We start from the raw sequence: 23,389 nt of genomic DNA on the forward strand, positions 1-23,389 counted from the left end.
CTCTGCAATACACTCCATTGACAGGCTATAGTCTAACAAAGTTGGTTAAAAGCACAAGAAGCTATTTGATATATATGGTATGACAATAAATCACAGACGTGCAAAATAAACCCCCTTGCCCCCAAGCTCAACCATCAAAACCAACAACTGTTTGACATTCATGGGATCTGACCAAAATTCAAGAATATGCCATTTGTGACCACAGAAAATTCTTGTGTCTGATACTGATCACCAGTTGGCTCGATCAGAATGCTCGACAAGGGTAAAGGAATACATTAACAATTCAGCACTCGAAGGCCTTAGGCTCATTGACACCTATGGCCATGCAAGTAAGAACAAGGTTTGATGCTGAATCATAACTGCCTCAAATCTATGTAATATTGAAGCTCTGGTACATTGATTTACCCTAATGGTGGGGTCTTCAGTGACATCACCGCCCTCCCTTACCAAGAAGCTTTAGTGTTACAACTATTTCTTACAACTGTTTCTTACTATATCTTACATATATATTAAAGAGGATGTGGAAAACCATGTAGTACAACAAGGTAGGGAATAAAGAGTCACTAAAGAGCAGAAAATCTGCTAACCACACCTTAAAAAAAAAAAAAAAAAGAGAGAGAGAGAGAGAGAGATGAGAGCATCAAGGATATCCAAAATAATTAGTAAAATTAGACATACAGTTCTGTTTTTTTGGTTGCATGCTATCAGATGCAAACACCCAAAAGCTGTTCGGTGTGTAGGACTTGAAAGGCCAACCTAATTTCTGCTGCACTCACACTACAGCTTAACTGATCTCCTGGCACCAAACCTCTCATGAAAATCAGTAGTTGTCTTAAACTCACTCACACTTATATGCATATACATGCACTTTTATAACTATGTGCACATATAAATATATGCATACACATACATATATACACACAAACACATTTACAGACTTGTTACATACTTTCACAGAAACATATTTCATCATATATAAATACACATACATGAATGCATGTGTGAATCCAAATATATGCATAGAATTATACATACTCTGACAACATATAGTATTTTTGACAAACTTCCTGATATAGGTAGAAAGTGGGGGAAAAAATGATGTATTTGCATATGTTTATAATTGTTAGGCACAGTTTAATGTGGATGAAGAACACAGAATACACGATTTCTCTTAAAACTGAGGACAGAGCTTTGATAAAAACCCATCTCACCTCCTTTGACAAAATTGCCCTTGGAGTGTGATTTCACTTAGCCTAGGAGCCCAGCTCCCAGGGAAGTCGGTACAGGACTGTCCTTTGATGAATTTCAGGGTAGACAAAACCCCCAGAAAGACTAGAAAAACAGCTGCATGAGATGAACTTACCTGTTTGCTACTTCTCTGCCCAGTAGGAAGCAAAGCTTTGGATTTCTCTGCTATTTTCTGTAAAAAAATGAAAATAAAATTTAATTTAATTTTTAAAAAAATAAAGGGAAATGGTTGAGAAAACAGAAGCCAAATATTTAGGGAAGAAATCATATGAAGCTATTTCTTCTGCTTTTTAAAGAACAACACAAAGACAAAACTCTTGCTAGTTAGAAAAAGAAAGGGAGTATAACTGCATGAAAAAGTTTGGTCTTGCAGGAATTAAAAGTCTTCAAAGCTTCCAGAATGACAAGGTTATCAAAACCGAAACGTATATTTAAGAATTGACAGCTAGGACGTGGATAAGTAGCAATTTACCACTCAGATTGGTTTCCTGACGCAACCGGGCATTCACAAAATGCGGTGGCTAATTTTGGCACTTCTGAATTGATGACAGGTTTTTTTGAAAAGCCACACGTACAGTTCAGATGGATTGTGGTCATGAGCATTAAAAAAAGTATGAAAAAGGTGTGTGCACATGGGGGTGGGGTCCTTTACCTGGATCCTTCCAAATTTTTATTTAATGGGATATAGTCATTTAAAGTCCCCATACCTGAGTTTCTGGATAGTTTTTCAATCATTATTATTTTTTAATCATAGCCAGCAAATGTTGGGGAATCAATCAGAGTGGTTGTAATAGAGATAAATTATTAAGCTTATGTTACCAGCCAAATTACTTTACACCAGTATAATTCCAGTATATTCTTCTCACTGTGGTAGTATAAGAAAGCAGTGAGAATTTGTGCAGGTTGTATTTGCACAGAACTTGATTTAATGTTCAGATTTGTTATGTGCAGGTAGCAGTGTGGGAGAGAGACGTGGCTTGAGGATGGTAAATTTAGGCTGTTACTACAGTGTTTAAAAGCAAAGCAAATGTGCACATCAGTAGAGTCTCCCGGGGTAAAGTGGGAGAGCAAGATACAAATGGAAGAGCAGGAGTTCAGGTTTTGTTTGTTTAATTAAACAGCTTGATCTCCATGACAGGTCCAACCCACAAGATGCATTTGGAAACCTGGCAAAGACATATAGCACAGCACAGCCACACGGTGAGTTAACATTTAGCATAAATATCAGCATTGCCTATACATTATCTGCAAACAGAGAAGGGGAAAGGGACACTGTGCAACCACTTCTTGCTTTCCTAATGAGTAGAGAAATACCCTAAAGATGTCATGGCTAAGCCAGAGGTACCACTAAATGTCCACTAGATACACAGCCTATGAAGGCACAGGTTTTTTGTTTTTCTTTGCTATTGCTGCAGAACTGTTCAGCAGTCACATGCATGCGCGTATTTCAATATAATGATACACTACAGGGCTGATAAAGTAAAAGAGGGAGGGAATGACACGTGGGCAGCTATGGAGATGAGCAATATGCAGATGTTGCACACCCCTGGGAGACAAGCTCCCACTTAGCATGTTCCCCAATTCACACGCTGAAGGGGGGAAGCGAGAGCCCCTCACCTTCTGCACAGCTCCGTATCTCTGGATGGCATCAGACAGCTGGTTCTTCAGCCTGTCCAGCTGAAGTCGTTCCTGCTGTATTGGAAAAAAAAAAAGGACTGGTTAGCAGGTCTGTAGGGATAAATGAACTTGTTGACTTAACTCGAACCACCTGAGTTGACTCTGACTATCGGGAACAGTCGTGGTGGGAGACACCAAATAAACAAGGTGGACAAAACTGAAAGGTGGAATTAAAAAAAATCCAGTTTCACTGGGGATGCTGCAGTGCTTTGTTCTTTCCAGCAATTCCAAAAATACCATCTTGGATATCCAATGTAACACTCATGTCAGGACTGCAGCATAGTCTGTAATCGGAGCTGGACACCTTCCATGCCAGCGAAATACACGGGGGTATTTTTCTCTCCTGCCTGCTTACATGGTAGGAGTCTCAATTCCATAACTGTTCTTAAAAACTCATGAAGCACAAGCAAATACAGACCTTAATGCCATAATGAGAAGAAAATGGCTGTAGCATTGTATGCTGCTTCTACTTACTAAAACCCAGCCGCAGACTAAGCAAACAAAACCCAAATATGCTAAAGCTACTACACCGAAATGTTCACTTTACAGCACTTTCAGCCCTTTCAGACAACTGCTTAAGAATGCAGAAGTGTGTTTTATGGAGGATAGGATAAACATCTTTAATTTTTAATGGTAGTATTTTCATAGAGAAGAATATCTTAGTTGTACAGTTCATCATCCAAAGTTTTAAAACCTTTTTTTAGAACAGGGCAAATATCATTACTCCCATTCTACCAGTAAAGGTCTATAAACTTTGTTACATACACAAAATAAGACAAGACTGCCACCCTGGAGAGCTGATCTAATGGTCTAGCACTCATCCTACAGAAACCTGGAATCCAGATCCTCTCTATTTAAACCCTTTGAGATTAGTTTAAAACAAAGCCCTAAAATAACCATGTGCTATTTTACATCAGTCTCCTGCCTTGTATCTCACTGATCCACTTATATCAGTATCTTTGCTCCTGAAATAGTACCAGGTTGCTCAGTTGGAGCTTCAAGGGAAGTCGGAGAAACTCCCACCACGTACCCTGCTGGCTCTGCATTATGGCTGGAAAATAAGGGACAAATAAAGGTTTTTTTTGTTGTTGATTTTTTTTTTTTTTGGTTCTCCATGTGTGTGCATTCAAAGCAATACATAGAATAATGGATTGGAAAGGACTGACTATAAAGCTCCAAATTAATGGAAGGCTTTTCACGCTGTGAGAAATTTTATGGGAAGAAAGTTCGAAATGCTACCCAGATCCCCAAGAGGGACTTGCCGACCCAGCGGTCGATACCCCTCAGAATCATTAATTCTATGTAAGGGAGAAGGACTACAGACTTTATATAAAAATTTGTAGGTTTAATTATTTAAACTGCACACGGTTAGAAAAGAAGAGTTTAAGGAAAAAAAATCTGTTAAATGAACTGACCAGGGAGCAGAAAAAGTTACTATGTGATGCCAGTTGAGAACGGTGAGTTTATTCCTCATATTACCATAATTGTTTATGTGTCAATTTCCGTCAGCTCCTAAATATTCTCCCTTTAACTTAGCAATTTTTCTCCACATGACAGTAAAAGCTGTTCTGTTGACAGTTTCCAGTGGGCACAACATTGGCTTAAAGGTTAATAATGACGTTTTCATGTGACACTATAATTGGTTTTAACATGTCCTTGGCTGATTCCCCTTTGTTCCCAATTTATGTCACAAAACGGAAGCCAGAGAACAACACGAAACAGCCCGGATCTCCATACCTCCAAAAAGACCATTTTGGTTTCATCAGGATCTGGTGTTTAAGAGAAAACAAAACAAAACAAAACAAAAAAACAGGCCTTGCATTCCATCATGAGCCAAAGTCATGTTTTAACAACTACGAAGAATTAAGGTTGATTCCTGTAAATGGAGAAAAATCATTTCAAGCTTCTCTCCCTATCCTCTGGAGGACAGCACTATCCATTTGTTTTTCAGGTGGTTTGAATTGCAAATGGTCTTGTACCAGTTATAAAGGTAGCCTAGGGAGATTTGACTCTTAAATCCTTTTCTCATATTCCCACTTGCAAGTGACTTAAATCTGGTCTGTAAAAAACGCCTGGACAAAGCCTGGTTCTATTTTAAGGGCAGAGTTTCCTCCACGTGTGAGGATGGTGAGAACAGTGTTGTAGTACAGGATTTTGGAGAATGGCAGAAGTGATTGGGGGTTTAAAATCCATTTGGCTAAAATTCTGACCCAGAAAACTGACGTCAATAGTCAAGGAGAAAAGAATCGTCCTTCTTTTTTCAGCTGCTGAATCACCTGCTATGCAGGTGAGACTTCTCAAATCTCACACCAGATGGAGTTTGCTCCCTGGGGATGCCATACGGCGAGCTGCTGCTCTTCCCCAAGATGCATACCACAGCTCAAAGCCAGCAGGAACATTTGGGGGTCTAAAGGCCTTTATGGAAAGGTCAGACATCATCTGTTTGTCCAGCCCTTGCACTGGGGTCAGGGAATGGGAGACTCATACTCCTTTGACAATGATGTCCATATGAGTTGAACTGATGGCAGAAGACCAGTCTGTCCACACAACAAATGGAACTGATGAAGGGAAAATTGCAATTCAAAAATCAGCTCTGATCTGGCCATATAGCCAATTATTATCTGTCCCCACCACTGTCTTCCTGCTAGGATACAGCACTGAATGAATGTCACAGACAAATGCACTGCTCTGCTCTTTCTGGACACATGAACACATTTCTAAACCCATTGGCACCCAGTGCACTACCAAGTGTTTACCCAATTACATGCTCGTGTAGAGCTGGACAACTTCTGGAGTACTTTCACCCACGCTGTGGGAGGCCCTGAGATAGGTGTGAGCTATTTTTTTTTGTTACTGAATCATTCCTTTCCAATTCCAGATGATCCAGGTTTGGGGAAAACCTACTTTCTGTAGCTGTTTTTCCACTGGTGATTTAGAAACATAAGCTATGCTTACTCTGTAACAGGAAAGGAACTTATAACAAGACATGGAGTTAACAGCTTTAAAGCACCCACTACCCACTTCTTTTTTCATTATTCCTCCCTCCACAAGGCCCAGCACCCTCTCCCATCAGCATTGTGAATGGCACATACCCTGGATGAGCCTCTGACAACCTCAGACAGCTGCTTGATGGCTTTGGTGCTAGTCGTGATGGTTTTATTAGTCTCTTGCTGGGTTGCGTGCCTGCAGAGGAGGAGAGACGATTGGAATTGCAATTGAAATTAATTGCATAATGAGACACTTATAGAACTTCATCAAGCTGCAGAGTGGTCGAGACAACACACCACACATCACATGGAGCCACAGAGAGACTGAGCAAGTCCAGGGCCTTGAGCAGCAATGAGGAGGCTGTATGAAATCCTAGAAAGAAGATACCCCAAACGTCCCTGTTGTGATCAGCACACAGACGATAGACCTGCAAAGTCAGTGGGAGAAGATGAAGTGAAAATGGAGGGTGGGCAGGTAGCCAGGTCATCACAGAGAGTTGGTATTGCAGCTGAAATTGTCAAAAGTAGGGTCATATAGGAGAAAGAAATGGGTCTGGGGAGCTGTCTGATGGCTTGCCCAGAAAAGCTGGGTTGCTTAGGAGGAATTCTAAGAGGGAGATGTTGAGCAGGATAAATTTCCTCACCGTCCTCACCTCCCTGCTAATGACATATTATCTCCAAAGAAGATATTGCAAACACTGAAAGAGGCAGGCAGGGAGCTAAATGAGACCCCTCTCCAGTCATAGTACTCCCTCTCCTTTGCACCCCAAATCCCAGTACCATTATTTCTTTAAGGACTGGTTGCTGGTGTCTCTGGTCAGGACCATACAAAGCAGGGGGAAGAGACCTAAATGCTGTCCAAAGGCATTTATTACCTCAGTCCCATGGTTCCCAAGCATTATAAGGTCATCAGGGTATTTTCAGCCTCTAAACTTCTCCAGAGAGAACTTCAAATCTTTTTATTGAGAAAGGGGTGGCTTTCAATTATATTTCAATCAAAAACTCAGGAAAAGCTCAAAAAAACACTGAGAAAAAACAATCTTTTTTCTCCCTTAGAGGACACATTTAAGTCACAGTTGTACTGAAAAACTCATTTGTCAGCTACTCTTTTTCAGAGTGGGCGGGATGTAGAGTGAATGGAGTTCCCTGATTAAAAAACTGATAAGACAACTCATTAGGGCCCCTCTGTCCTGAAGACCCAGGGCCAGTCCCAACCCTTCAGCTCCTTCTTTGCTGCTGTGTCATCACTGATGGAGGCCAACTCTTTCAAGACTTGCTTTCTGCAGAAAGTGTACTTTGTAAGATGCATCTTACAGACCCCAAACCCAGACTTTTCCAAACACAACTTTAGCTAGAGAAGCATTGAACCCTCTCAGCAAGCACTTCACTGACTGTCACTTCCACCTGGTCAGAGCAGATGGACACAGACACTAAGAACTGCAATATTCATCCCCCTGGGAAAGTACTCATCCACTAAATCAATTTCCCTGTGCAGACAAAACAGGTGGATCCTGTTTTGGATTAAAAATCCTGTCTAGGACAAAATCCTTGGATAAAATCCTGTCTAGGATAAAATTATACTAAGTTTATACATGGTACTTAACAGGTAGACAAGTGAAAGCATACCACGAAGTTGACATCTCTTGGCTGCAGAACAGGAATTCAGATGTAAGAGCAAGTGCAGAGAAGTCATAGATACCATACAGGAAAGAAAAATAATCTAATATGAAGAGAAGATTGGATCAGATAACTAGTTACTCTGAGCTCTCATTAGTTAAATTAAGATAACATTTCTGGATCCATTCATCAAAATGCATTTCATTTATTTATGATCCCAGGACCCAAAACACCAGATGACTAATTGCATCACTTTTAATTTGACATAGGAGAGGTCATATCCACAACAGGCAGGTATTCCATATTGTCATCAACACAGGAGAGGGAGCTGGGAATTGAATCCTGTCACATCATCCACTTTGAGGACTACACAGTTAGCCTCAGTCCCAGTGTTTTAATCAAGCAAATCTTGTCACCAAGGGCATGAATTCCTTATGGAGCCATCTCAAGACTGAGCCTCTCACAACACTGGAGTTGCCATCCAGATCCCATTAAATTATCTGCCCACAAGACAAGCCAGGGGTCTACATAACAGCAATTATCCACCCCCAAAGTAAAAGGGTTTGTTAGGTATACATCTGTCCTGCCCAATTTCTAAAGTTAAAGAAAGTCTCCTGCATTTGTATTCTAATACAAATTTGATGTCAGATTCCTCATGTAATAAATCCACACCTCACACAAACTTTGCACTGAGCTACTACAAAAACTGAGAGAAGGAATACAAAAACTAAAAGTTCTGTTTTCCACCTCTTAATTCAAAATGCATTTAACTAACATGTTAGTGCTTGATTTTAGCATTACCCACTATATTGCCAGCACAATTAAATTCTTATTCTTTAGCCTCAGAGATATGCTCAGGAATCAGACAATGATTACATTTAATTTACATTAAATGCTATTAAGATCTTCATTAAAAAAATAGGGGCCTTGAAACTTGCCCCCTGCAGCATTTTATTTTAATATGTAATGGTAACAAGATATGTCATTATTATTATTGTTATTATTATTATTATTATTAGCTTTCTTTATATTCCTCTCCCCATGGAAGTGTGCAAGTTAATTAAAGGGGTGTCTCTGATGAATACAATGTGCTTCTGAAAAAGTCCTCCACACAACAGCAAGTTAAATAGTCTATGGAGATACGGAGTGCCTAAAATATAAATGTGGTAAAAGACTTATCTGGCTACAGCAGTACTGTGAAAATTAGCACTCTAAGAGCAAAAACAAAAAGGGCATCTCTTAGGAAGAATAACACCTCTTGCTGTGCATTTCTGTACGCACCGAGATTGCAAAGACAATGCACTAAATAATACGAGAGACAGCACGCTGCTGCCTAAGAGTTTCCTATGGCTGCCGTTTTCTCTACCAGGGAACTATGGTCCACGGCATCCATAAAGCCCAGCATGCAACTGCTTACAGCTTGTTCTTTGAGCGGTCGTATCTGTAATTTATTTATCCCGTTTTAAAACGAGCCTGGTAAAGATGCAGATGTGGTGATGGCTGCTTCTGCTCTCTGCAGGGACAGAATGAAGGAGCCTCATTCGTAGAGGCTCAATGACCAGGTCAACACAAAATAATCAGACCCCAAATGCAACCACAAAGACTGACGGATGCCTGCTGCCACTCACAATAATCCCAAAGAGCTTTGTTTTCTATTTGCAGCAGCATTTCCACTTAGAATAGAAGGAATGGCTTATTTTACTTTTATCTATCCCTGATATAAGACCAACAATAAGATTTTCAGGTACAGATCAAGGAAACATTTACAATACTAGTTTAAACCTCATTAGATTTAATATCCCCTTTGCCACAGCTCAACTACACAGCAATGGAGCAGGCATTTAAAGAGCTGGGTGGTCAAGTAGGTTTGGGCACAACTAAGCTGGGTAGCACAGCATTCCTTAAACCCTTCACTTGCCTCTTACTGTAATGCTTACCACTCCCTGCAGTTTTATTGTTCAAAGAAAAGTAAAAATTATAGTACACAGAGCAGGGCACTGAGCAGCACAACCTGTGGCTCAAGCAGAAATAGGTTGAGTACCTGCATTTAAATATATTCCATATTTGTTGGAGACATAAATATGTAAGGATGCATCAAGCATGCACAAGGAAATTATTCACACTGTAAAATTTTAGCCAGCCTCTTGCCTGTCGTACTGCTGGATTTTGTGAAGGACCGTGGGGGCTGAAGATAGGACTCAGCAAACTAACTATCTGTATGTAAGACTTTACACATTGGCCACCGGGACAGCCATGGAGTAGCAAGGAGTACTTTTAGTCCCTGAAGGCTCTGATTCTCCTTTATCCACCTACCCAAGGTGTTCAACTTCAGAAAACTCCAACTCCAGCCCCAAAGCCAACAGAGGCCCTTCATGGTCTGTGCAGAGGTGCTGCAGAGAAGTCCACCCCACAGTAGTAACCTACCACTTTTGGGTGTCTCCTATGAAGCTGGGCTGGTCCTACAGAGCTACGGATATTTTCAGGCTGATGTGTCCAACAGTTGTGTTAGCAAACACCAACAGGATGGAAAGTTGTGCTGCATTAGACTGCTATAGCTCATGGCCACAGACAAGCCTGTGCCTCGTCCCCCAGGGCTGCAGGCTCTGCTGCTGCAAGAAAAAGGGATGAAAGCAGTGGGCATCTCATTTCCCCCTTTTTTTCCTTTAGGAACTGCTTCTGCATAAGGAACCATTTACAATAGAGCAAAATAAGAGTTCTAATTCTGTTCCGTCAGCAAAGCCTTTTGCATGGGTGTAAATCATCTAGCTGAGTAAAACTCAGGAGAAAAATGGACTGCTACTTCCAATTTTCAAGCCACACAATATTCTATAATAAAAGCATCATAGATTTCCAATTTGCTTGTCACTTGAAAGTATTAGGAGATGTGGTGCTATTTTTTCTTCATGGAGCACAGGGAATGGTCCATGGCTGTGCGGGAAGAGAAGGGGAGGTATTTCACCTGGCTCTGGTGCTACCTCTGAAGATGAACACGGCTATAGGGTGGAAGCTACAGCATTCACAGGTTCTAGAGTAAAGCATCTGACTTGGAGTCAGAGAGAAGTCCTCATAAATTTCATCACAGAAATGCAGTCAGGGCAATTAAGACAACATTGCAAACCCTAGTTAAATTTTCCATGGTCTTTTTAATACCTATCAGACACTATTCTTTTCATTCATTCATTCATTTATTTATTTACTTCTTTATTTATTTTTATTGACTCTTAAAAACAAATAATTCAAAATGAATAAGCAACTGTTGCTAAAATAAGGAGAACGCTTGCCCTAATTGATGCTGCTCCCCTACAGAATTTGCCCACTCTTTGCAAGCAGCTTATTCATTGACCTCCTGCCAGGAATGCAGGTTAGTGTTTTTCAACTAAATTATGCCCAGTGCAGTATATAAGACCCCCTCTTAACCCCACATCACCTACAGATTAGATCAGCATCGCCTCAGACTCCATCTGTCGGGTCATTACTGACAGCTCAGAGAGCACTCAGCGCAGGACCCCACGGGAAGCAGCTTAGTGGTGCCACTGCCATTAGTCCCCTCTCAAGTGACTTCTCCTTCTCTCACCCACACTACTCCCCAGTTCACTTTTAATTTTCCAACTTTCACTTTATTTCCTAATAAAAGAGCCCCTTGGATCCTTTGTAAACTCCTTGCTGGAATGGAGCTATATTCCACCCCCCTCTCATTAGCCACTAAGCCTCTTAGCTTATCAGAGACAGAAATTAATTTAATTTGCCATAATTTCATTTTGATGAACCCTGGTGCCTACTGATCACGACAGCCGTTTCTTCCCTGTAGGTGCTAATAAACAGATGACTTCTTTTTAACGTTTTTGCAGCTTGCATAGCACTGAAGCAGCCCCTTGTCCTAGAACATGTTTCTGCAAAAAGCAGGCAGGTCCCTCCCTGCCCAGCCTGAGGACCTCATCTGCCCTCTGCAAGCTCTTAATAGTCACAGGTGTTCCTGGTATTACCCCAGCAATCCTTTTATCACCCTATGATAAATGTCATCAAACCATGAGTATTCTGATAGCTTTGCCCATGCTTCCTAATTCTGCTGTGTCTTTTGTATTTCTGCTCGATGTCCGTGATGGAAAGGTGACGGGGATGTATCCCTGCAGCAGCTCGCAGAGGCAGAGGTGCTTTAACAACACCAGAAAGCCACGTGCAACCTCTACACAGTTGTTACTGTGTCTTTCTTCCAGTAATTTGCTTGACGTTTGGATGAAAGCTGTCTTTCCAGGTTTTTCAGGAGCATTACGCCCATCTGAGGCTCAGGTTAGCTTCATTTTGGACTCAGCAGCAGGAGGACAGGGAACTGCCACCTCTGCACACCCCAAAAACCCTCTGACCCTTCCTGGTGCTTCAGTGAACTTTTCACTGCTTCAGTGAACCCTAAACCATAGAATCACAGAATCACACAATCACAGAACTGTAGGGGTTGGAAGGGACCTCGAAAGATCATCGGGTCCAACACCCCTGCCAAAGCAGGTTCCTCAGAGCAGGCTGCCCAGGTAGGCGTGCAGACGGGCCTTGAATATCTCCAGAGAAGGAGACTCCACAACCTCCCTGGGCAGCCTGTTCCAGTGCTCTGTCACCCTCATTTTGAAGAAGTTATTTCACATGTCGGTGTGGAACTTCCTGTGTTCTATTTTGTGGCCATTGCCCCTTGTCCTATCCCCACAAACCACTGAGAAGAGGTTAGCTACATCCTTCTGTCTCCCACCCCTCAGATATTTGTACACATTGATGAGATCCCCTCTCAGTCTTCTCTTCTCCAGGCTGAACAGACCCAGGTCTCTCAGCCTTTCTTCATAGGGAAGATGCTCCAGGCCCCGTATCATCTTTGTGGCCCTCCACTGCACTCTTTCCAGGAGGTCCCTGTCTTTTTTTGTACCGGGGAGCCCAGAACTGGCCACCGTACTCCAGGTGAGGCCTGACCAGGGCAGAGGATCACCTCCCTCAACCTGCTGGCCATGCTCCTTTTAATGCACGCCAGGATCCCATTGGCCCTCTTGGCCACCAGGGCCCATTGCTGGCTCATGGTCAACCTGTCGTCCACCAGGACCCCCAGGTCCTTCTCCTCAGAGCTCCTCTCCAGCAGGTACTGATACTGATACGTCCGGTTATTCCTAAACCAGCCCCTTCCTTACACACCAATACCTTTAACAGTTTTTTTTCTGTGAATCCCAACTGATGAAGCAATTTGGATTGACTCGATGAGTGATTTGGGGTGGACGAGTGTGGAAGAACGTGTCCTACGTACAGACATGTATGTAGGAAAGACAGGGACAAATGGCCTGTAGATAAATTGCCCTGCAGATTAATTTAGCCTATTATCCTTCCCACACTTGCTCTCTTAGCTTTAGCATTTAACGTGGGTTTAATACTCAGTACGGCGCTGTGAAAAGTAAAGATGAAGGGCACTTTACTGATGTGAATGAATGATCGATTGCCTTCGCCCTCCTTGAGAAACTACGCTGAAACCATCATTAATAAAAGAGCTGGTGCTTTGCACTTCTGAGTATGAAAAGTTTTGTTGAAGAGATGCAGATCTTTTGAGGCTTTATTCTGTTTTTCAAGAGATGCTTTTGCTGTTTCCTGTGTTTTCTTGAATTATTTTTTTTCGGTGGCAAGAAGATCCAGAGAAAATAGATAGAACAAGGGAATAAATTGCACACATTTCTGGGATAGAAGCATTTTCACACAAGAAAAGTCATGTATCATTTAAGAAAAGCCAACTTTGCTTAAAACCAGGCAATTTTAATTGAAAAAATGAAACCATTTCACTCAAACAACTGTGAGGTGTTTTGCTATTTTGTGAAGTGAGCAAGAAATCCAAGGCAAACAATCACCTTTCAGCTTGCTGCTGTTTTTTGTGTATTTCCAGCTAGAGATATTAAGGCACTCCTATGTGTATACTTAAATTAAGCAACATGCCTAAACCCAGTCCCTCGGTCAGGATTTAAGTGAGAAAGAAAAGGCATTAGTAGTGATTGTACCACTGAATTGTCAATGTGCAGCAGACAGGTTGTCCTATAAACCCGTGAAAAATGTCCATCCTTTAACTAACAAAAAATCTAAATAGAAAGACAATGACCAAGTAATTCTTTTGTAGTCTGAAGTGCAAAAAAAAAGTGGCTTATCATCTCTGAGAAGCTCAGCTTTAAGATTAAACATGCAAAGATCCACGAAACACTGCACCAGTGCACAAAAGCAAATGCTGCGTGTTTAACCATAGCAGGAATTGAGTGCTCCGTATTTCAAAAGGAAGCATACCGGCAAAGGAAACGTATCCCATGAAGTGATATGGACCACCCTGTCCCAGATGACAAATGGAGGAAAAGTAACCAAGAAGCTCGCAGCCCAGCTCAGAGGAAGGTTTAGTATGTGCTGATCTCCTTGGTAGGCCAAGCAAAGACACTTTCAAAAAAACAACAGCACGTAAGGGTATCAGGTTTGTTCGAAGTGCACATCTTAGGAACTGAGGAAACCCTCCATTAATCTTCCTATTGATGTTAATATATGTTTCACCCTAAATATCAGTTTGTTAGCTGTCTGGACAATGCATGCGGACTGGTATTTACAGCAGATGTTGAAGATAAATGAAAAATCCACTAATGGCAAAATGTCATACAGAGAAACTGAGAATTTAGCAAATTCATTTAATTTGCTTCAGCACCATCAGTGGGCAGAGGCAGGGGAAACAGCAGAGATAGTGGCAGAGCTTTTGGCTTCCAAGACAGGTGTGTAAGGATCCTGCAAAGTGGATTTCTTGTGATTTTTTTTTCTTTTCCACCTGGAAAACCCATTAAGATGGGACATGGAGATTTGGGGATTAGGCAGTTGGGATTTCAGCATATCTGGCCATCCCAGAAAAGTCTACTTCATGCATCTGCAGAACCCATGTGCAGCAAGATTTTACCTTCCTAAACAGGAAAAACATCCTCTGGACCTCTCATGTACCACACAGCACACAAACACAAAGACCATTCTGTCCGCGTGTGGTGCTTTTACTGTGCTAGGCAGTTGAACACCACAACCGCTCTCTCGCTCCCCCCTCTCAGATGAGGAGGGGAAGAAGTAAAGGAAAGAACAACTCACAGGTTGAGATAAGGATAATTTAATTAAAGAGAAAAAAAATATTAAGGAAATATTATTATTAATTAAACAATTCAACTAAAGGGAAAAAAGGGAAAGCGGAAGAGGGAGGGGGAAAGGGAATAACGAAACAAAACAAGTAAAGGCTATGTGGAAGTGCAGAGGAAAGAAATTCCTCTCTACTTCCCACAAATGAGCGATGCTTGACCACGTCCTTGAAGCAGGGCCTCAACGCACGTAGCCGGTGTTTGGGAGGAGGACAGACATTTTCTCAACAAGAGCCCAACCCTCCCCTCTTCTTCCTTTTTCCACCTTTTATTGCTGAGTGTGACATCATATGGTATGGAATATCCCTTTGGTTGGTTTAGGTCAGCTGCCCTGCTGATGTTTCTTTCTCACTTTTTTGCCCACTCCCTAAGAGGGTCAGAGAGAGTCCTGATGCTGTGCCAGCACTTCTCAGCAGCAGACACAACACCAGTGTGATACCATTGCTGCCCTAGCTACAAGTGCAGAGCGCAGCACTGTATGGGCTGCTGCAGGGAAAGTTAACATCCCAGCCAGACCCAGTACACTACAAAAACCCCACAATCTTAATGTAGTGACTTTATGTGCTCAAACACACTTCTGTTCCCAAACCAGACCCTATAGCCCCTGCCTAGCTGCACAACTTGGTCTTGTTTTCTCTCTCCTCCTCCTGTTCCCGCCCTGGAAGGGATTTTGGAGAACAGCAGTACACAGATAGGGAAGGCAGCTGGAGGAAAGAGCCGTTTTAAAGTACAACGTGAAGCGTAAAAGTCAAAGTTGATGACAGGGTTGGCGCTTTCTGAACACACTCCCTTGAGGCACATGTGCCAAGGTCTGATTTGTTCTGATTTTTGAGCAAGAGAGGAAAAAAAGGAAAAAAAAAAAAGATAATATATGATGGTAAACAGCTTTAAAGTAGGTTTGCTTGAGAGCAAAATTTTTTGTTATGGCTTTATTTGTTTTCATACTGCATTTCATTTTCTAAAAGCACAGTGATGACTAAAAGGAATTGTGCTGGGAAGAGAAATGTATCTTTGCAGTCAACTCACCACCTATTGCTCTATCCTGTACGCTTCATATGCCTCTTTAAATGACATCTCTGCAACTTTCTGAACATCAGGGCAAGCTGTGAAATGCAAGGGAAATTAATAAATTTAACCTGTGCGGAGTGCAATACACTTAAAATATTGAGTTCTTGATCTCTAAATACTTTTCTTCCTACCTCCTTCACTGTCCTTTCCATTCAACTTATCCCTCTGCCTTGCATCGCCTTTCTAGCAACGCTTTAATTTAGCTGGCAGGAAAAAAAAAAAAAAAAAAGTCTTTGTCTCTTTTCAGGAATGATTAGGTTTCAAATAGATAAATAAATAAATGAGAGAGAAACTCATAAAAGAAATGCTCCTGGTGAGGCTTCTCTGCTGATCAGCCCCACATTTCATCAATTTAAAGATCCTTCAGACTCTCAGGTGACAATAATGTGTAATTCCCAAAGTGCCACGCGTCGCTCTTCCCCACCAGCCGCCAGCCGACAACAGATCATAAAGCAGCCTAGCAGTTAGATTACAAAAACACAAGGCCCTTTATTGGCCCATAAAACACCCGCAAGAGTAACCATGTGAGCGAAGACCCCGTTTTGTGGGGCAATAAATTTTGCACTAGCACCCAAAAGGCATTGCTATTACGGGAATGGTGCAAATCACCAGCCATGGTCCGTGGCAAAATGTCTTAGCCTGCGGCCAGAAGGACACGTTATTTCCAGGGGGAAGAGCAACAATTAAAATGCGCTGCCAGCGGTCCAAAAAATTAAACTTCGAAGAGATATTTCCCTAATAATCAGGCACAAATATATAGTAAAACAATAAACAGGATGGAAAGGTCTGAGGAAGTTCATTGTAAACTGATACGCTCTGAAGTTTGTTTCGGGTAAGGCAAGACTGTCTTTTTCTGCTGGCAGAAGGCAAGGGACCAAGCACATAATGAACTCAGATACAGCAACTCTCTGTTTACAGTGAAGGACAACGAAAATATCCAGTTGTTCCAATCCGTTCAGATGTGAAAACTCTAAGTCCCGTTGTCAGAAACCTTTGCTGCTGGTAGCAAATTTGTTCTCTGGGGGGAAATGGATTCAGTTTAGGAATTGCTTTTAAGAGTCCACTGCAGGTACTTGAAAGAAGAAAATTACCTGATGAAAGATCAATAATGTTTCTCCTCTTCCTGAATTGAGGCTTATGAACGGAATAAAATATTCCATGGCCAGATTCTCTGTCGCCTTGCTGCAGCACAAGCTATTGTAGATGTAACTAAGCTAAAAAATTACACATTTACAACCATGTTGTGAAAATCATTGCATTTGTGCAGGTAGGTACACAAAAAGAAAACAGAGAAAGTCACATTCAGTGCACTGTAATAGCAGAGCAATCAGCCCAAGCATGCTTCCTTGCACTCTTAGTGCTTAAAAGCCAGACGTTCATTCCAAATTGTGAGCATGCTAGGTTTATGCAACGGCTGCCAAAGGGCTGTGCACATGGATCCAGCTGACAAATTACCAAAACAAATACAGCAGCATTATCCATTACAGCACCACGGCAGAGGTGTTCCTGAAGCATATGACCATTTAAAAAAAAAAAATAAAGGGATCTTACACTGAGACAGTGTATGATTAAAATGCAAGAAGCTAAGGGGAGCAATCCTAAATATTTTAATTTTTATTTTCTTTCTTTCCCAAATGGACAGAAAAGTGTGTTTTGTTTTGTTTTGTTTTGTTTTGTTTCAGACAAAAACTGACTTCTTGAGCAGAATGAAGATCTGGAGAACTTCGGGGACATGAGATCTTGGGTAAATGATGTTGGCTTGGCTCCTAAGGAGAAGAGAGAAATTTCACCTCTTGCTTGCTTGCCAGCTAGCTCAAGTGTACTACACAGTGTGTGCTGTGTACTACCAGGAGGCACGTGCCAGCTCCAAATCTTGGACTGATTTTGAGCAATCTGAATTAATAATCCCATAGCTGCCTAAATGAAACCATTACAGTTAAAGGGGAAGGATTAACCATGAGATTAGGAAGCACATTTTCCCATGTTGAAAAAGAAGAGTTTGTCTCTTAAAACTTATCTCTGGTCCTTGCATCTTAATCCTGGACTGGCTATCAGATGGTACTGATATCTGATGGTTACTGATTCAGTAAATCCCTTGGCCTTTTGGGGTCCAAACAACTCTGACATATTGGATTCGAGGTTGTTTTGATGTTACCCCAAATGAGACTCTGGGGGTAATTGCCATCCAGTGTTACTTCTTTCACTGACATAAAATTTGACAGCTGTCCCAAATCAGTCATGGTGTCTGTTTTCAGGACTCTGCTCAATTGCACATCATGCAAATTCTAGATGAGATCCACATTCATAATTTCTAATATGTGTTACACAAATTGTATCAAATCTTCAGCCCGGATCATTCACCTGGGTTTCTCCCCCCTATCGCTAAGAGTCTAAGACATGAAGGTAAGTCTGCAGAAGCAAGAAGCCAGCACAAACAACTTACAAGACATTATTGAACCCTGCTGTTTTCCTAAACAAAGGTTTATGTCACAGAATGAAGACCCAAGCAGTCGGCATTGCTCTTGAGCACAGGCTTTGACAAGAAGACTTCCAGAAGCCCCTTTTGAGCCAACACCATCCCGTGAGTCAGTGGGCTCTGCCTGGTTCACTGGGCTGGTGTTTCTTCCAGAACTTACCACCATTTTCCCAACCACTTCAGTCCAAGGGGAATTTCCAGCCCCTGAGAGAAGTGTCTGTTCAATCAACAGAGCTTATCAAAATATTTTGTAAGCCCCGACTCAATCATACAAGTTAAAAAAATAAATACATTTTACACACACACACACACATATATACACATACTGCTTCCTGATTATCTGCTTTCCCATATTAATGACACAAAAGAACATTAAGTCAATGGTACGTGGAAGAGCAAAGAGACCTGGTGATATTTTTAGCTGCACTTGTCAAACACAAATGTTCTGCCTATACATTTCACCCCATTAGTCTAACATTAGCTGGATATTTTGTGGTCATAGGCTCCTCTAAGCAACTACATCAGGCAGTGGACATAGGCTCTGCCAGACCAAATGCATTGCCAGTCCCAAGTCTTGACATTCACCTTAAAGTCCTGCGTTATAAAGCCATGTTATTGGGACTTCACTGACACAAGCAAGCACATTTCTGGTTCAGCAAGATTTTAGCATATTTTACACCCTTGGTGAGGCCGACATAATTTTCTGATGTAGAGGTGGTTCATAATCCGTGCTCCTGCTTTTCACTTGGATGAGTCCTTATCACCTGCTTCTCATCCATCTACAGACACTGCAGTGTGATGCCGTGTCTCCTCGTCCTCTCCTCTCCCCAAACAGGGACACTTTTCCTTTGGGGGTGTTGCTGGGAGCCCTTGATAGCTCGAGGGAGCCTCATGCACCCCGCGTCATCTCACCCTTACGCCGGCAGGCTCACACTTCTAGGTCATAAACACATTTCCAACCAAACAGACTTAAATAAAGGGACGCTTTTACTATCTCTCACAGAGGATAAAACATTTCTGTCAGGGACTGAATCTTATCTGCCCTAAAAGCTTCCATAGAGAGAATTTGCTGAATCAGATGAATTTGATTACTCCTTATCAATCTCTTATATTAACGTATTGAATTAATGCGGCTTTGGAAGTGTGCCTTATTTTTACTATTTTGGAGGTTGAAAGATGTCACAGACAACTACAAAGAAAGGACTTCTTTCCTATTTCCTTATTTCCTTTCAAATGTCTCCCCAAGAACAGAAAGTAAATTAAGCAATCCGCAGCAGCAGCTTTCCAGCAACGGTACAAAATCAACTTGTCAAATGTCTGGATGTGTTGCAGGGCAACTGATGGGGAAGATTTCCATCTCAACTGCTCAGCCAGTCATTATGTAATTTTAGGGTCTTTTTTCTTAATGGAGAGCAAAATACTGCAGAAATACTCCTCTTCCCTTCTGCTCCCCCTCCCTGGACAGCTGCCTTTTTAACACTCTCGCTTTTGGTGTGGTAGCTCTCCAAATGTGAAGCAGTTGAAAAACAGCAAGCAAAATTACTTGAAAAGAAAAAGATCAATTAATCTACTAGTCAAATCACCTACTCTCTCTCCCATGGACCAAAATAGAATCAATCGTGAAAAGAGACAATCCAGTAATTTATCAACTCCCCTTTTAATATTGAAGACAGCACATCTTCAACTCCCCCTGGCTTACAACTCCAGCTCCAATACCTGGCACGGCAAACTGAGATTTGCCCAAAATTCCATGTGTTCAGCTACACCTACCATTACTCACCATTAGGCTTTAGTCCAAGCTGTAGCAGTTACTACCTCTGTGGAGCTGGGGATTTGCCATCGAGAAGCAAGGACCTAAGGGAACTCCGTAATTTAGTTATTAAATCAGGCTGAAATATCACATTATTTTCCCTGTGTTGCACTGGTAGCCTTGATGGTCACTCAAGTCAAAACAGCAACTCCTCTACTATTCCCCAGACAGCCTGGTAGTGTCCAGACAGTAAATCAGAGGTTATAAAAATTTTACCACGGTTTAGGCAGCACTCTGTTATGGACAGCCCAACAGCTCAGTAACAGCTGTCGTAGACTCTTGAGAAAATCTCTTTGCTGATGGGATGATTGGGGGACATTCAAGGTATTTCTCTGCATTGTTAAAGAGGCAGAACATCTTAGTGTCTCCCTGAAACCACACATATGTCAAGCAGTAACAAAAAAGTAATAAAACTGTGGGTTCAGGGGGAAGTAGTGACCATAACAGAACCTCTTTCAAAGATGTTGGCTCTTTCCGTGTTCTGTATTTAGCAAAATCAATTTCTCATGTTAAAGAAAATAACTACGCCTTACCTGCAGGACAAGGGGAAATTTAAAACTGCGATTGTTTGAGTTGATATAAATATTCCTTCACATGTTGATTGGAAGAACAAAAAGGTGTAAATAAATAAATAAATAAATAAATAAAAGGAGAAGAAGAAATAACCTTAAAATGAATTGTTGTCTATGTTGCATTTTCTGGAACTCTGTTCTTTAAAAGATCAAAAACTCTGGTCACCAAAAGATACCACCTTCCAGCCATGCATCCTGCCGTTTTCCATCAGCAACCCTTTTCTACTTCCTTTTTTTGTTTGTTTCCTATTTCATAAGTGACTCCAAGGTCGAGCCTTCCACCACACAGGTAGCACTGGCCAGGCACATTATGCTCCCCCAGAGAGCAGGGCATTTGCTTTTCTTTTTTAAATATTACTGGGAAAGGAATGCAATTATGAGCCAAGTTGCTTCGGTATTACAGTTTTGGCTACTTCTCCACCTCAGTTTCCCATTCTGTCATATGCAGAACTAATTTTTTTGCTTCTGATCTTACTTTGTGCACCTTGGCTACTGGGACTGGAGGTTCTAGGGAGCATCACCCAATACAGCAATACGATGCTCTCATTTGGACTCTCATTGCAATACAAACAATAGCAAACAATATTGAAATCTCATTTCGGGAGCAAGATGTAATTGGGTCTGAACTTACCTCCGGTCTTACACTGACGTAATTCCATTAGCTTTAATGCAATTACTCTCGATTTCCACTGGTGTCTCGAATTGAGCTTTTGCTTTTCAGGATTTATATATTTTGTTTTCCTACCATTAAAAAAAAAAAAAAAAAAAAAAAAAAAAGCCAGAAAAAGTTATTTCCCAAACTTTTTTTTTTCTCCAATAAATTCAAGCATTATTTTAGTTTATCTGTGTGACCTCCACTTGCTCTTGTACATCAGCCATCTAATTATTCACGGTTCCTGCAGGATGCTGCATTCCATTATCTTCTATTTATAATCCAAGATGTCTGAGAACAAAAGGGGACAGTGTGCTCCGGTATATGCCTTTCTGGCCTTGTTACTATTTTTCTTAGTTGTTTCCAGGTGCTCTCCGCATACAGTCTCTCCTTTGACCTCTTGAAATTTGTGTTTTTTTTTAATTGTAGCTTCCCACAACCCATCTCATGGCTATTAAAAGGAAGATTCAAAAAGGCACCGCAGAAAATGTGTGGTTTAGCAGAAACATGTACAGCAATTTTAATTTTACATCCAGTTTAGTTCAGTCCAGGTGCAAAACCATACCTGGAGATCTGATGGGTGAGCAGTGCAAGGTGGGAGATGGCTCCCACACACTCTGCAAATAATACTGAATCGTTTACTTCCTTGAAATATAGTGGTGGATTAATTTTGTAAATTAAAAAGAAAAGGGAAAGGAGAAAAAAAAAAAAAAAAAGGTATGGAGCATGCCATACAGTCACCAAACATGAATAACCTAATCAAATACAGGCAAGTACAGGCAGACTACATGTCACAAAAGTGTCTGTTTCTCTCCATTGACTAAAGGGAGCTTATGTGTGACCAGCTCAGTGAAAACACCTCTGCTGAAACGTGTGAATCGCTCCCCGCAGGAGGGGAGACCTGCTCACCTCCAGCATCTGCCCATCTTTGCATAGTTTGAGCTTTTCCTTCTGTTCTGCAAATGTATCCTCTGAAAAAGCAGTTCAAAAGACTTTTAGATACCTGCTCCACCTCTCTTTCATTTCATAAGTGGAATCAAACACAGCATCCCAAACCATCGGGGGCTAGTTTCCCTGGATCACCACATTCAAGACTATTTTTAATTGCATTTTTTTCCCCCTTTTAATTCCTCTGTTGTTGATGTATTATAATTTCTTCTTATCACTCCCCTTCCTGGTAGATTTAAGAGCTCTTTAGATGCCACTGCTTTCCCACCTTGAAGGTGCTTGTACTCTGTAATCAAGTCACCTCTCAGTCTCGTTTCTAATAAAAAACTGGCTGTGCCGAGGAAGACATTTTCCCCAGATCTCAATTATTTCTTCTATTTCCTTCAGATCCTTTTCAGAGTTTTGCAACAATCCCTTAAATTCACAAACACTGAAAATATTACAGTGCATTCCAGTGTCAAATTATTTAGTTAAAGAGAAAACAACAACAACAAAAAATCACCTTCCTGCTCCAAACCCAGTACTTAACGGTTCACACAGTTGTTAATGCCATCCCTGGGAATCCATGCCAAGTTCTTTGACCCTTCAGGTCACCACTTTGCAACATGCATCCCAGTTTTATGAGCACAGCTCATACCAGTTCATACTGCTTTCACTTAGTTATAATTCTGTGTTTGGATATACAGAGACATGGTGCTAGAAAAAGCTTAGCCTAACACTGGTACAGCTCCTCCAGACTCAGTGGTGCCACTGATCTTTACATCGGCTCTGAATTTTAGCAGCAACATTTTAACAGGTACTTAGTGCTGACTGGTGAAATGACTTAGCAAACAGAGAAAACCCATTAGAAATGCTCTGTTTTGATTCTTAACTTTGCAGAGAGCTGTCACTCTTATCCTGTCTTGCAAACTCAGTAGACCAGAGAGGAAAACTCCGCTTGGGTGTATGTGCCTGTGTGTGTAAGGGGTAGAGAGACTTAGGAAATACAGATGACGTGTTTAGGTGACAAGGAAGCATTTAGTTCTTCATCACATTGAGACCTGGGCATTTATCATTCTACCTTGAATCCCTTCTTCAATAGAAAGAAAAGTGGACTACATGTGATTTTGTAGGTCCCTATCAACCAAACTATTCTATTCTATTCTATTCTATTCTATTCTATTCTATTCTATTCTAT

At 41.4% G+C, this 23,389-nt stretch overlaps 1 protein-coding gene across 2 annotated transcripts in view; it reads right to left on the reverse strand.

Moving 5' to 3' along the window:
- Positions 1-23,389, reverse strand: part of TSNARE1 (t-SNARE domain containing 1) — a 444,539-nt gene that overhangs the window by 246,529 nt on the left and 174,621 nt on the right. For both annotated transcript variants that reach the window (XM_035317254.1, XM_035317253.1), the window contains exons 5-7: positions 6,018-6,108; positions 2,866-2,940; positions 1,364-1,420 (exon numbers count right to left, since the gene is read on the reverse strand). In XM_035317254.1, the coding sequence (XP_035173145.1) occupies positions 1,364-1,420; positions 2,866-2,940; positions 6,018-6,108 (223 nt within the window). The remainder of the gene's footprint in view (positions 1-1,363; positions 1,421-2,865; positions 2,941-6,017; positions 6,109-23,389) is intronic.

The sequence above is a fragment of the Oxyura jamaicensis genome, chromosome 2 (assembly GCF_011077185.1).
Source record: "Oxyura jamaicensis isolate SHBP4307 breed ruddy duck chromosome 2, BPBGC_Ojam_1.0, whole genome shotgun sequence".
NCBI classification, from domain to species: Eukaryota; Metazoa; Chordata; class Aves; order Anseriformes; family Anatidae; genus Oxyura; species Oxyura jamaicensis.